General features: G+C 47.6%; 1 protein-coding gene across 1 annotated transcript; it reads right to left on the reverse strand.

Annotated features, from left to right (window-relative positions):
• Positions 1-1,513: 1,513 nt before the first annotated feature.
• Positions 1,514-8,473, reverse strand: RHOV (ras homolog family member V). The gene is made up of 3 exons (XM_005143933.4): positions 8,077-8,473; positions 4,664-4,722; positions 1,514-4,348 (listed from the first exon to the last, which is right to left on the reverse strand). The coding sequence occupies exons 1-3, from the start codon at positions 8,270-8,272 to the stop codon at positions 3,908-3,910; spliced, it is 696 nt and encodes a 231-aa protein (XP_005143990.1). The 5' UTR covers positions 8,273-8,473; the 3' UTR covers positions 1,514-3,907.
• Between the last annotated feature and the right edge of the window lie 5,614 nt (positions 8,474-14,087).

Below are 14,087 nucleotides of genomic sequence, written 5' to 3' on the forward strand. Positions count from 1 at the left end.
TAGAAGTACCTGCAGTGTTGCTTCTGCTGGTGGGAAAGTCCTGGTGAGTTACTCTCTTGGATGCAGGAATCTGCTGATCTAAGACACCTTGGGCAAGAAAGAAGGCACTAGAGAGTTTCTATAGGGTAGCTATAGGCACATCAGTGTGTTTTAGCATTTGATGCTGAGCTTTGCACTATGGAGCAAGTCAGATCAACTAATCATAAGGATCCTCTCTGGCATTAACGTAAGTGACACTCATGTGGAATTGTGCTGGCGTAGTAATGGGCTTGGCTAGCTTCATCCAGCCTGGTGGGGTGGTTTGTGTTAGCAACAGTCTCCCAGGAGCCCTCCTGTGCTCTCAGCATCATCTGAAAATACAGGTTGGTCAAGCAGCACTGCAAGGCAGAAACAAGCCCAAACTGTACCAAAGCCACGTAGCAACACCGATCCAGTACTGCAGCATGGAAAGCACTAGAGCAAGGCTTTAAAGATGCCTTGGGTGACTTTGGTAGGACTCTCCATCTAATGAGATGGATTCACCCCCACCCCTGGGAGCTCAGCTTTGTTCATGGGTTTCAGGGAGTTTTAGGGTGCTTATTGTGCACATGGCAGGATATGGCTCAGTGGGATGACTCACTCACTGTAAAGTTAATTCACACTTTGCTGCTATTTCCATTCACAGGTTTTCTGTAAGCTTTAATGCTGGGAAGCTGCAAAGCTGGGAGCTGGCTCCAACTAATCCCTCAGGTTGTTTCACAGCCAGCAAAGAGCAGACTGCAGGAGGACAGCTCCCACATCATGTATTATCAGCAGTAATTTCCCATTCCCTTCTAGCTACTGAATCACATTTGCTCGTTACCTCTGCTACACTGTGATTTTTGTCCATTTTGCTTTCGTACCTCCCTGCTGAACTCCCCCAGCAACCTCCCTTCCCAGCCCTTTTGCCTTTGAGCAGCTACGGAGACCCAGATGTGGACACATAGGAGACCTGACCTACCTGTAGTGCTGATCATGGGGTGAAAGGATGTCCTGTGAGCTGTCCTAGATAGAGCCTTTGTGCCCCATGTGGCACAGACAGATTTTTCCAGCACTTGAGCAGTTTTACCTACTAAGGTAAGTTGAATAAAGCTGGTCGCTGAATTACTCACCGGCCTAATGACAGAGCAGCATGCTGTTATTAAGGTTCCAAATGCAAACCCTACATGGGCTTGTCTCAGTGAGTGTTGGGAGGGCCTCGGCTGGTCGCTGGATGGTGGCTTCTGGGGAGAGGCACTGAAAGCATTGCGTGTTTGCTCCTCCATCCCTCTCAGCAGCCTCCACCCTGAGCGGCTGCTGAGGGAGAGGAAAATGAGCTGAGGCAATGCTGGATCTTGGAAGGTTTCAGCTATGAGAGGATTTTTACCATTGCTAGTGGGGGTTAGGACATAGAGGGAAAAGTGGGGCAATTTCCCTTGTATGCCAGTAACTCCTTCTGAATCTTAAAGCCCAGGTTGTTTTGCACTAATTGTAATTTACAAATTCCAAACACAAATTACGGACATTAAAAAAGAATTTATTTGAACAAGTATTAGACACAATCACAGAGGAAGAAAGCAGCTCTCAGTTTCTTTTCCAGAATAAAATAATCCCTGTTTCATACCAAGCTACTGCAGCACAACCCTTGCTCTCCTCAGCAGGAGGAAGGCTGATGTTCTTCCACCCATGGAGCTACTCCATAAGGGTACAATGTGCTCCTTTGCAGGCCACACCACAGCCCTCGCTCTCAAAGGCTAAAGAAATGCATAAAGACCCAACAGACAAACTGAACTAGTGATACAGCAAAGGTGCCTGTCCAGGTAAGAAATGCATGTAGGGATGCTCTGCTGAGTGAGAGCTCTGTAAGTGATGTCCTGTTATAGGTGTGTAGGACATGTCACTTCTAGCTGCCACCTCTGTACTCCCCATATCTTGGGTCTCCTCATTGAACCCTCACTGATGACCTTTCAGCTGGGGGACTCCTTTTAACATTCAGCTCTTTTTGCCACACCATCCTTTCCAGGTCTCTAGGCCCCACCTTACAAGCAGCTCCAAGGCTGTGAGCTACTTCCCTTTGCAAGACCTGCCCTCCTCTTTCACACTGTGATACTGCCCATGCAGACAGCAGGCTTGTCTCATGTCCTAGGGACTACATGAGCTGCACCACAAAGAGAAATGGTTGTGAGACAGCTGCAGGCATTTGTTTGAATCCAGAACCATACTGCATTACTTTGTTTCTTTTACAGGCCCACTAGCTCAGGTATGCTTGCTTTTGGTGCAGGACAAACAATCTACGGCTATGTTACCTTCTCTGGAGTGTTCCCAAAGTGATGGGCCATGGCCAGATGCAGAGAACACCCCAAGTATTGAAAGCATTTGCTGACAGACCTGTGATGCTCTCTGCTACATAAACCAGAACAAAACATCTCTGTAAAAGAAGTTTGAGAAACTGATGCAAGTTCTGTAATAAAATGTGAAAACACCCACTGGGAAATGAATCCAATGGGAAACAGGTGAGAAGGGAATGGAGCAAACATAGTGAATGTTTTCCTCTGGCAGCAACTTCATGGATTTTCTTTACTTTTGATTTCAACAGATCAAACAGTGACTTTTAAGAAAGGGAAGCACAATGGAAAGAAGCCCTGAGCCCTTCATTCCTGTTCTGCAGCCTTAGGAAGAACCGTACAAGGTACATTCTGTTCTGCATAGATCTGAAACTGAGGGGTTTACTGACCAAGAGAAATGTTCTCATTACAACCCCCTCCTTTTGATTCAGAGCTTAATGTATGGACAACATTACTTTGAAATTGAGATCATGAGCAAATTTTCAGGTCCCTGCAAGATTCCCTGAATATTAGCATCTCAACTAAGTAGAATCACAACGTTCATTTAACAATGTTCATTCTTTCTTTCTCCATCTCCCTTTCTTCCATCTCTCTTTTCCCTTTTTATTCCCTCCCTTTTCTTCCTTCTCTCATTACATTCTTCTATTCTCACATTACATGCATGGCTCTCCATCTACCTTTCACCCCTTGGTACTGTTATAAACCCTTTGCTGACAGTTTTGTCTCTGCTAGACAGAGAGAGCCACTCAACACCGTTCCTCACCTGTTCTTTCTCTCCAAACACCACACACACACACACACACACACACAAGGCCTTCCAAAATAGGTCCCCAAGTTCATTACTACCTCTTCAGACAGGACTAAAGCACTGGCATCCATTGGACTACAGAATTCTCTCAGAGAATATTTTGCTTAAAAAATTACTGTAGCTCCCAGTGCCTGCTAATGGCCTATATATGGGAAAACCTTCTCAAGGATATTCACAACACAGGGCGTTTTAAGAGTGAGCGCTGCTTTTTCACAGCCCAGTGACTTATACCTATCTTGGCAAGCAGAATCAGAGGGGGGATCCCAAATCTCTCATTACAAACTCTGCAGCCCATGTCTGATCACTTTGCGGTTGCCTGTACCTGACACTGCACTACTCTCTCCCAAGCCTGTAAATCAGCCAAAACATAGGCAGCCTTCACAAGTCCCTCAGGTTTTTTTGCTGCATCAGAACTCTGTGTGTTAGCCTCAGACAGAAAACTGGTCATTCTGAACAATGTAAGGAACCTGCCTGTTCTGGGGTACTGAGTTGTGATGTATGAAAGGCTCCCATTAGTCTGGGACACGACAGACATGTCCAGCAGGTACTTATAGCTGCCTGGACCATTCCACATCCCAGCACAATGGAAATCCAGTAAGTGTCTCCTTAGGCATCTGATACTGTAACCCAGCAAGAGCCAGGTTTCCAAGCCCAGCAGCTTATCATACCCTCCTCACTGGGGCCATAGGAGCAGTCCCTCCAAGAAGGTGCAGAGCCAATACTGGCATAGGTGTTTCTTCCCCTCCCCAAAGCAGCTTCAGACAAAGCAGAAGAACTTCTTCCAGCGGCACTTGGAGAGGGTTTTGATACCTTTGGCAGTCATCTTCTTTTCCTGCCGTGCTTTGTGCTCAACACCACTGACAATGGCCATGTCAAAAACTTCTTTGAGGTTCTTCTGAGTCAGTGCTGAGCATTCCAGGTAGGCTTCAGCCCGGATTTTATCAGCTAGACCTTCTGCCTGAGGCCGGGGCACAGGCTTCACATGGTAGCGATCCAGGCTGATGAGGACATTGACATCGTCCCGCAAATCTGCCTGTGTCCCCACTAGCAGCACTGGTGCCCGGGGGTTGTGAGTTCGTATCTCGGGGATCCATTTCTCAGTAATGTTCTGAAAGGAGCTCGGATTTACCACGCTGAAGCAGACAAGGAAGACGTCGGTGTCAGGGTAACAAAGTGAGCGCAAACAGTCAAAGTCCTCCTGTAGGAAATGGAAGGAGGGGAAAGAAAAAAGTCTTTACTGGATGATCTCCTAACAGCATGATGCTGCAGCATCTTTTCCACACATTAGATAAGACAGCAACTCCTTCATTGTGCTGACTTGGCCATGCCATGGTTCAGATACAAGTTTCAGATACATTCACCCTTCTGTGACTGCCACATCAGCAAATGGCTAAAGCTGGACTAGTGCATTGCCTTCCTTCCCTCCTTCCCAGTTAAATACTGCCTTCCTGAAAAGCCTGCTAACAGTCCCTGTCCCCCAGGAGCAGAGATGACAGCTATTGGTAGAGCTTACCTGTCCAGCGGTGTCCCACAGCTGGATCCGGACTGGGGCTCCATCCACCAGGACTTGCACTGTGGTAGAAAGAGAGTAAGGATGAGTCTGAGGGATTTGCCCAGCTCACTCACATACATTCATACAGGCAGAGCACTCTGGTTTGTATCCCACTGAACAGACTCCCTGAAGTCACTCAAGTCTGCCCTCCTCACTGAGCATCCTCCCAAACCTTACTGAAACAGCTGAAGGTTGCATTGGGAACATTAAAAGACCCCCAATAGACTTTCTGATTTGCTTAGCCCTCAGGTGTTTTGGGCTCTTCTATAGTTCCATATTACTGGACAACTGCTTTTCCAGGGAAGAAGAGCCCTCAGTCAAACAGTGCCCTGAGAGCAACTTGCTGTTCTTCCATAACCCAAGAAAGCGGATTTGGATAGATACAAGCAGAGGACTTCACCAACTTGTTCCTAGCTTCTTGCCCAAGGGTGGAAGTTCAAATAAGTCTCCATTACACATGCTACTGGAGATTTGTCCCATCCAGGCCAGAAATTTGGCTGAATTTATATATGTAAGTGTTTCTGTGAGTGCCCTCGCTAAAGAAAAGCAAGACCCAAACCCAACTTTGAAATAAAGAAGGTATTAAGGAAACAGGAAACAGTGATGAGTGAAATCCCCTTCAGAGACTATCCCCACGCTGGAAAACTGCTGAGTTACACAGGTAAGGTCTGTTCCCATTTCACTCCCTAATCACACTAAGCCTTCATGTGGTATCAGCTGACTCAGACTGAGGGCTGGCAGGACCTCTGATGGGAATCTGGAATGAAACTGTTAGATGTCTGAGTGCACAGACACCACAGAGACTGGATATGGACTGAGGAAAAGGAGAAGAGGGTTAGGGGAGCTGGAAAGCACTTGAACAAGGTGGATGGGGCTGAGCTCTGAAGAACAGAGGCAGGCACGCTGGCTAAGGTTGGTGACAATGGCTGGCACTTAACATGAGCTAGCTAAACTCCACTGCTGTGCTCAAGGAGGAGACTTTATTGTCCTTTTTGTTTAAACAACAGGAAAAAAAAAGACCCAAAACAAAAGCAGGCTCAATCTCTTTGTGATTCTGAAAGTAATTATTCAGGTGAGAAAAGTGACAGGAACAACTGACTTAGAGAGTTTAACTCTGAGGTGCTCCTGAGGAAAGCATTCCTCCCTGAAAGCAGTCTGGGGAGGAGGGAGACACAGAGGAAAGATGAACTGAAGTTTGGTGGGAGACAGAGACAAGGAGAAAGGAAGGGATGGGTGCGTCCAGCACAGAGCCACTCCTCACTGCAGCGTAGCTGAAAGTCAGTGCTTCCTTGTGACTGGGAAACGGTTGGGATGTTACCATATCTTTGCCCCAGAGGAGGAAGAGAAACCTGTTCCTGATCAAAGAACCTGCTAGATCCTGACTTGATCTTCAAACCACTGGGCATTTGCCTTTCTAGTATCTGGTTTCTTCTGTCTCACAAGTACACTGAGAGAAGGAATTAGCATCTCTGCAACATTTCACTGTCTTCAGAAGAAAGGCACCACATGTATTACCTGCTGCTCCAGCACTTGCACAAAGTTTTGCTCTATCTGCTGCAAACCTCAGCTACGCTAGCAACAGCCATCCACACACCACCCTCAGGAGGCCCACACCCTGGGGATGAGGCTGGATTTCGGTACAACAGCACAGGGCTCGCAGAACAGGATAGCCTGGTGGAGAAAGGTCACCAGGTACACGTTTCACTCAAGGCTGCTCTACCTGCCAGGGACACCCAGCAGGAGGTAGCACCCAGAAAGATGTGGCTTGATCACAGTCCCAGAGCTGTTCTCCTCATAATGCAAGGCTTTCTCCTGTCTTATCCCCGGAATTGCTGTCCCAAAACGAGGATTAAGGTTAAGATGTGAACTGCTCAGTTCTCTTGGTAGCTGTGGGTATTCCCTAAGAGTGAAGGAAACCTGGCTGAAGTTTCTGAAATGGATCCTGAACTGTAATTTGTGAATCAAGGGAGGGACTTTCTTCAAGGTTATCCAGGTTAAGCGTAGGGGTGGGAAGGGAAAATTGTCTCTTCTCCCAGTAAGCAGAAAGTGAACTTCAGAGACCCATTTTTAATGGTTTTTATTTCTATCAGTTGCAAACCTTAAGCACCTCTGGAAGTCAGGATTAGTACTTGGACATTGAGAGGGGAGCTAAAACCATGTGCAGCTCTCTTCAAATTACTTACTACTAATCGGGGAATCTGAACTCCTGCCTCCACCTTCCTGGATTGTTTTATTGTGGGTTTACCCTTTGAGAGAGCACGGAGGCTAATCTATGGTAATTTCGAGCTTCTTTTAGCCCAAACCATACACATCAATGTGAAGGGAGCTGAGAGAGCAGCAACCCTTCCCTTGGAGGACTCAAGAGCTCCTTACATCTGTTCCCAAAGGGCTGCTGGACCTTGAACAGCAGGATGTTCCCTGGTCATTTCCTTCAAGTGACAGCATGAGAGCTTGGAGAAGGTCAAGGGCAAATCAATTCCCAGTGCAAGAGTGAGCAACTGGGGGGACATTCAGACAAACAGAACACTCCCTCTAAGAACCCATGAGACAATGACACATGTGATGTCTCGTTCCTGGTCTGACCTGAGCCCATCTGTAATCTACCGATCTATACTGTCATATACTGTTGTGTTTCTTCATAGCAAATGAAGATCAGAAATCTTTCAAAGGGCTTTGTAATTTCCAGGGGTTTATACTACAAACTGGAGCCCAAGTGAAGAGGAGAAGGAGAACAAAGACAGCATTTACAGAAGTGGAGACTAATGAGAGCTCATCAGCTAATAGGGAGGGCAATTCTAGCCAGACTTAGAGCTCTTCAACTTTTTGGGAACTTCTGTTCAATGATAACTTCATTAGCCACATTAACCCCATTAGGACATGTGTGGGAAAGGATGTTTTTCTGAGTATCAGTTGAAGGTAGAAAGTCTACAGTGCAATGCTGTGATATTTCTGAAGATAAAAAACCCCAACAGTAACAGAAAAATCAGCCCCCTTCTCTTTAGTCATAATAACACCACAAGACCAAGAAGGTGCCCAGTTTCATAGCACTCTCAAGGCAGCTTGACAGGGAAGCTGTGGCTGCCCCATCCCTGGCAGTGCTCAAGGCCAGGTTGGATGGGACTTGGAGCACCGTGCTCTAGTGGAAGGTGTCCGTGGCACGGGGTTAGAACTGGATGAGCTTTAAGGTCCCTTCCAACACAAACCATTCCATGACCCATGACACATGCCCGGTAACACACAAACGCAGCACTCCCACCCGGTCACTGTGCTGAACACCCGAGCACCGGTGCGGGCTGTGGGGCTCTATGTCTCGGGCTGTGCCCACCCTCCACCCGCCCCAACACCGGGCGCTGCCCACCCCGCCGGGTACCTACCGGAGAAGGTATCGAGTGCGGTGGGCTGGTACTCGTCGGGGTACCCGTTGGTGGTGTAGCTGACGACCAGGCTGGTCTTGCCCACGGCGCCATCGCCCACCAGCACGCACTTGATGCCCAGCTCCGGGCCGCTGCCCCGGGGCGGGCTGTGTCTGCGCAGGGCGGGCGAGTAGTCCAGGAGCTCCTGAGGCGGCATCGCAGCGGTACCGGTAAGCGGTAGGTCAGGGGGGGCTCAGCGCGGGGAGCGGCGCGGCGGGGCCAATGCCATGCCCGGGCGGGCGGGCTGCTGTTGGGGATGCCGTGCGGGACGGAGCGCTCCAGCCCGCCCAGCACCGCTGCTCATCGCTACACCTGCCGCCCAGCGCCCAAAACCCGCTCCATTTCCCTAGGTCCGCCCCGGACCGCCCCAACGGGAGGGAGCCCGGCACGGCCCGCCCCGGCTCGGCCACCTCCTCCCGGGGTGCACCCGCCCCCGAGCAGCGCCTACTCTGGGGATGCCGGCAGCAGGCAGGTGCTCCGTGCTGTGTGCAGGTCCATCCGTGCACATCCCCTCCTGTCATCCTGCTCCTCCCCTTGTCAAAAGAAGCAGCACAGATGCATTTATTTGCTTTTTATTTATGTTTCCTATTACCTGTGGTTTCTGGCATAACAGGAGTATTACCAATAGTGGGAGGGACAGTGGGGACCCCAACCCAAGAGGGATGTGGATCTATGTGAGTGAGTCCAGAGGAGGCCATGATGATGCTCAGAGGCCTGGAGCAGCTCAGCTCTGGAAACAGGCTGAGAGAACTGGGCTGGTTCAGTCTTGAGAAAAGGCGAGACCTTAGAGCAGCTCCAGTGCCTAAAGGGGCTACATGAAATCTGGAGAGGGACTTTGGACAAGGGCCTGTAGGGACAGGACAAGGGGGAATGGATTTAAACTGACAGAGAGGAGATTTGAGATGAGACATCAGGAAAAAAATCTTCCCTGTGAGGGTGCTGAGGCACTGGCACAGGGTGCCAGAGAAGCTGTGGCTGCCCCATCCCTGGCAGTGTTCAAGGCCAGGTTGGACACAGGGGCTTGGAGCAACCTGCTCTAGTGGAAGGGGTCCCTGCCCATGGCAGGGGTTGGAACTGGATGGGCTTTAAGGTCCCTTCCAACCCAAAATATTCCATGATCCTATGATTCTATGAAATACATCCCATTTGTTCACTGTGTGACTCCTGTTACTGAGCTCCTCTGACCCAGCCAAGCTGTTGCTACATGCTGGCAAAAGCCACAGAGTGCATTTTCCCATGACATGTGCAGGAGTTCCCAGTCTACTGCCTTTTTTCATACTCACCTCTGGTAGCTCACACACTACCCTATGCCCTTGGCAGCTGAGAAGATGGCTCCATCCCTGCCCTGAGGAGCTCACTGTCTAAAGCAGTACAACTAAACAAACAGAAGAGTGGGAGCACACCACTTAAAAGGAGAGATGTGACCACACTATCACAGCAACCATTGAACCCCAGTGTAACATTGCCAAGTGATTGAAAACACTAGAGGGAAAGTATTAATGCAGGCAAGACCTATTATTGCAACACCAGCTTTGAATGTGAAGCTGTTTCCTAATGGAGGAGCTAAACTCCAGCCACGATGAGTGCCCCCAATTCAGCTACATGATGTCTTTCCTTGTGCTCTCAGCAAGGGAGATCTGTCTGCACTAGGCAAGTTCATGCTGCAAAGAGCCATTGATTAGCAGCTCCTGAGTGTGGATTTCGTCCACGCTAAGAAACTCCTCAGATATTGCACTTAAATTAATGCTAAACTTGAGAATCCATCTTTAAGGCAGGCACAGCCTAAAATGCTTTTTCCCATGGTTGACAGAAGGCCACAAGCATTGCAGCCCCTCAGGCTCAAGAGTCTTGGCTGGAGAAAGCGTGTCCACTCTTTGGAGACAAGCTTCCTGGGAACAGCAAGGTGGTTTTTTCTCTGCCGTTTTCTCTAAGCAGTTTGCTTTAATCAACCTCTTCTGTGTTTTTACTGGCACAACCTTAAATTTCTATAGCTACAAAAGATGGGGATGGCATAATAAACTATACTGCTACTAAAACATGTGCCAAACAGTCTTACTGCAGTGAGTGGCTCCTAACTCAAGTGACTGGCTTGCATGAGACCAGTGGTAGTTCAGAGCCAGGCGACAGCCGAACTGCTCCAGAAGAGGCAGAAAGCGCTGGGACAGGCGATACTCCTTAACGTGCGAGGTGTGGCTGTGCCTCCGAGGGGACTGGCAAGGACACTGCAGCGCAGCCGGGTGAGCAGCACAGCGGGAGAGCATCTCGCCGAGGTTTCTCAATGCGTTTTCAGGCTGACATTCTGTGAACTATGACATTTCCATTTCATCGGAAGAAACGAATATAAATGAGGGATTATTCACCAAATTGTTCACTGTAAGCAAGGGGGAAGAGATGAGGAGAAGCTGGCAGCTCTTGTTTCCTAGATGCTGTTTACTTAGGCGTGACTCGTTAAGAAGATACACTGGTGCCCCACACTAAGGACTGAATCCCTTTTTCTTTTATTCCTTTCCTAAAATCTCTTCCTTCTGTGACTGTGTTATTTTTTTCCTTGCAGTTCCTGACAGCTGTTGGTTGACACACACTTAACTTGTGGATGAGCTTAAGTGATTTTTAATCTATATTTAAACTAAGCGATTAAGCAAACAAACAGCGCGGCTCCCACGGGTTCGTTTCTCAGGTCTTGCCTTGCTCCTGACAGCTCACAGAAGATCCAGGTTTCATTTCACAACGCAGTGACGAGTCAAACGTTTGGTTTTGCAAGGGTTTTGTACAGCTTTGAGGGGTTTTTGCAGTGAAAGTCCATTGCATACCTAGAGCTGCTGAACTGGCATCTGCAGGGACACGTAGGTAGCGGGTACAGCAAAGAGCCCCACTGCACAACATGCTCCTCTGCCAAAATCAGCTCTCTGCCTGAGTGGGAAACACATAGTCTTGGCCTCTCTCCCAGGGATTATAATTAGTACCAATTATGATGGTATTCTTCCTGATGTGAATTCCCATCCACTGGGAATTAAGTGCAGAAGATCAAACTCCTTTCAGGCAGACCAAATGTAGATTTCAGGTACTGTCAGTGTTCAGCTGCTGTTCAACTGGGCTGCACTATCACATGTAGCTTCTTAAATGAAATAGAAAAGCTGTGCTGTTACAGTACACAGTGAATTACAGTGGAAATAAATTTACATATTTGGCAGTGTGTGATTGTCACCACCAAATTAACCTTATACGTCTGTACAAAGTCCTATTATTTTAAAAGCACATACACTTTATTTTTCTGCCTATTTCTATTATTTTCTGCCTGTTTCTGTTAATTTCTGCCAATTTCTATGAATTTCTGCCTGTTTCTATTAATTATAGCCACTTTCTCACTGGAGCTGTGGCAGAGTCCACCAATGAGTCAAGTTAAAACCAGTAACTAAGCCAATTCAGATGATGAGGAAACTAAGGCTTGTCCCTTATGGTGGGAGCAAAGGTATGATCAGCTCAAATTATTCCACTAATTTCCCCTCCAAAGTGCAGTTACAATATTAGGAAATTGTGCTACTGGGATTTTTTGCTGCAAGTGATCTGATCCTTTCTCTGGCTCCTGAGCAATACTGCACCTCTGACAACATTGCATTCTGCCTCCCTGGCTGATCTCATTTGTACTTCTGCATGATGTGTGGCTACAGCCCAGTCTGAGTCCGCCTGAAAGTCACGGAGTGGGAGCATCTATCATAGTCTTTTGCAAGGTCTACTGAAGTACTTACATTGCCTCAGAAGAAGCATTGCATGTTGTGGGAGTTGCCAGACCTCTGTTTTAAAAGAGAGCAGGCTCCCTTCTTACTAAGGAAGAGAGGAAGATTTATCAGCTACTCCTAACACAGTAGTGAGCAAACCCAGCCTTCAGCTTTACCTACAAGTGGGCTGCCTGTGTCAATACACTCCCTTTGCAAACGATGCCCTGGGATCACATTTCTGGATCCTTTCACAGGGCCGTGTATGAGAAACAGGAAACAATGAGAAAAGGAGGGATGATGAGAACAGGCAACAATGTCATCACACCACTAGGACACAAGAGAGGGGATCTAGACTGAGAGAGGGGCTAAACTTCAATGCAGGTGCCAGAGCAAACCAGATCCTGTGATGCCAAGAGATAGGCTGAAGAAGTCAAGAATCAGCCACTACCTGGCCAGTTGCCTTCATCATCACCAGCAATGAGACAAGCAGTGCTGAGTCACCCGGGGTTTTGTCATGCACCTGAGTGTGCATCCTCCCTGGGAAAAATCAAGCGTAATTACCACTTAAAAGAAGTGACAGACCAAAGGGTAAAGCCCAGAGCTGAGCGGTTTCCCTTGTGGTGTGCCTGTCTAGTCATAGTCACTGCAACCTGCAGGAAGTGATGTCAAGTGGTTCTTCGTATCATTTTCTACTAATCTTGCAGAGGCAGAAGTACCCATATCACACAAGTCAGTGGAAAATCAGGTTTTGGCTATTTACAGAAAAATTACAACAACTACAATCAATGGAAGAAAGATGCTTGTATTTGCTTTGCCATATAGAGCTCCTGATTGATAGGGGCTCCGTAGTTTCTGAGTCCACAGCAATAAAAATCCTTTATTGCTGATTCTATAGCACCTAATGGGTATTTCTGGTGTGCACTGGGGATGTGTGATTTTGAAATGCCATTTAGAAAAATAACAAAAGGAGGGGAAACAATGTGTGAATACAGCTCCCACTATCCTGGCCTCTGAACTACTCTCTTGCTCCTTGGAAATAAAAGCAATGCTATGAGGGATCCACAGGGATGCTCTGGTTCATCCATTCATAGCCACTCTAGTTAAATGCAGAGGCAAAAAGCTACAGCAACATTATAGTGCATTTTAAGATACCGGAATAACAAATTTAAATGAAATGACAATGCCACTAGCATAGACAATATATTTGTGAATGGTCCAAGAAAAGATAGGCACCTATATTGTACTCAGCCCCTTTCTCAAAGACAAATTCATCTCATAGCAGCCTTCCAGTATCTGAAGGGGGCCTACAGGGATGCTGGGGAAGGACTGTTCATTAGGGACTGTAGTGATAGGACAAGGGGTAATGGGTTGAAACTTAAACAGCAGAGATTTAGATTGGATCTAAGGAAGAAATTCTTTACTGTTAGGGTGGTGAGGCACTGGAATGGGTTGCCCAGGGAGGTTGTGAATGCTCCATCCCTGGCAGTGTTCAAGGCCAGGTTGGACAGAGCCTTGGGTGATATGGTTTAGTGTGAGGTGTCCCTGCCCATGGCAGGGGGGTTGGAACTGGATGATCTTAAGGTCCTTTCCAGCCCTAACTATTCTATGATGCTATGATTCTATGATCTCCTATCTGACTTGTACAGGAAGGAGTTCTACCTCTCCGATGTTCTATAAATACTTTAGAAGTATGTTGCCATCTGCTGGAGAAAGTACATCTTCTAATATATCACCTATGAATGTGGGAAAATGGGCAAGGTTTAAGGCACTCAAAGCCTTTCCTTTAAATCTGAAACAGAAAGAGCAAATTTAAGACTAAGGATAGGCTGGGAGACAATGCTCTGAGCTTAATTTAATTATGTCGCTCAGACACTTCAAACAAAAAGAGGAGTTAACACTTAACTAGACTGAGGGGGAGAATTAGCAAGAGGAAGGTGATAAGGTCCATTTTCCCCTTGTGAAACAGAGAAAGGCAGGCAGTTAACACCTAACAGTGAGGGGCTGGGCAGAAAAAGGCTCGCTAGGAAAACCATAAAATGCTGTAAGACCACTGTCTCCACCAAGTTATCAGTTTCAGCTCTCAAGCTTATCATCCCTAGATCTTCCCCAAGGATCAGACCTGAGGGATTAGCCACAGGGTACTGGTGGTGGGAAAAAGGTTTTGTCACTGCAAAAGCTTGGTTTTGTCCTTTCTCTCTGGTGTTTGTATGCCTGTTACAGGACTGATGGAGTGCACCTGTAGAGTTTCTATGAGGG

The sequence above is a fragment of the Melopsittacus undulatus genome, chromosome 4, assembly GCF_012275295.1.
Source record: "Melopsittacus undulatus isolate bMelUnd1 chromosome 4, bMelUnd1.mat.Z, whole genome shotgun sequence".
In the NCBI taxonomy this organism is placed as follows: Eukaryota; Metazoa; Chordata; class Aves; order Psittaciformes; family Psittaculidae; genus Melopsittacus; species Melopsittacus undulatus.

Coding starts and splice junctions, on each gene's coding strand:
- RHOV (XM_005143933.4), bottom strand. CDS start 8,272: ATGCCGCCTCAGGAGCTCCTGGACTACTCGCCCGCCCTGCGCAGACAC. Junction 4,723..8,076: donor CGCACTCGATACCTTCTCCG/GTAGGTACCCGG, acceptor TTTCTACCACAG/TGCAAGTCCTGGTGGATGGA. Junction 4,349..4,663: donor TGTGGGACACCGCTGGACAG/GTAAGCTCTACC, acceptor CATTTCCTACAG/GAGGACTTTGACTGTTTGCG.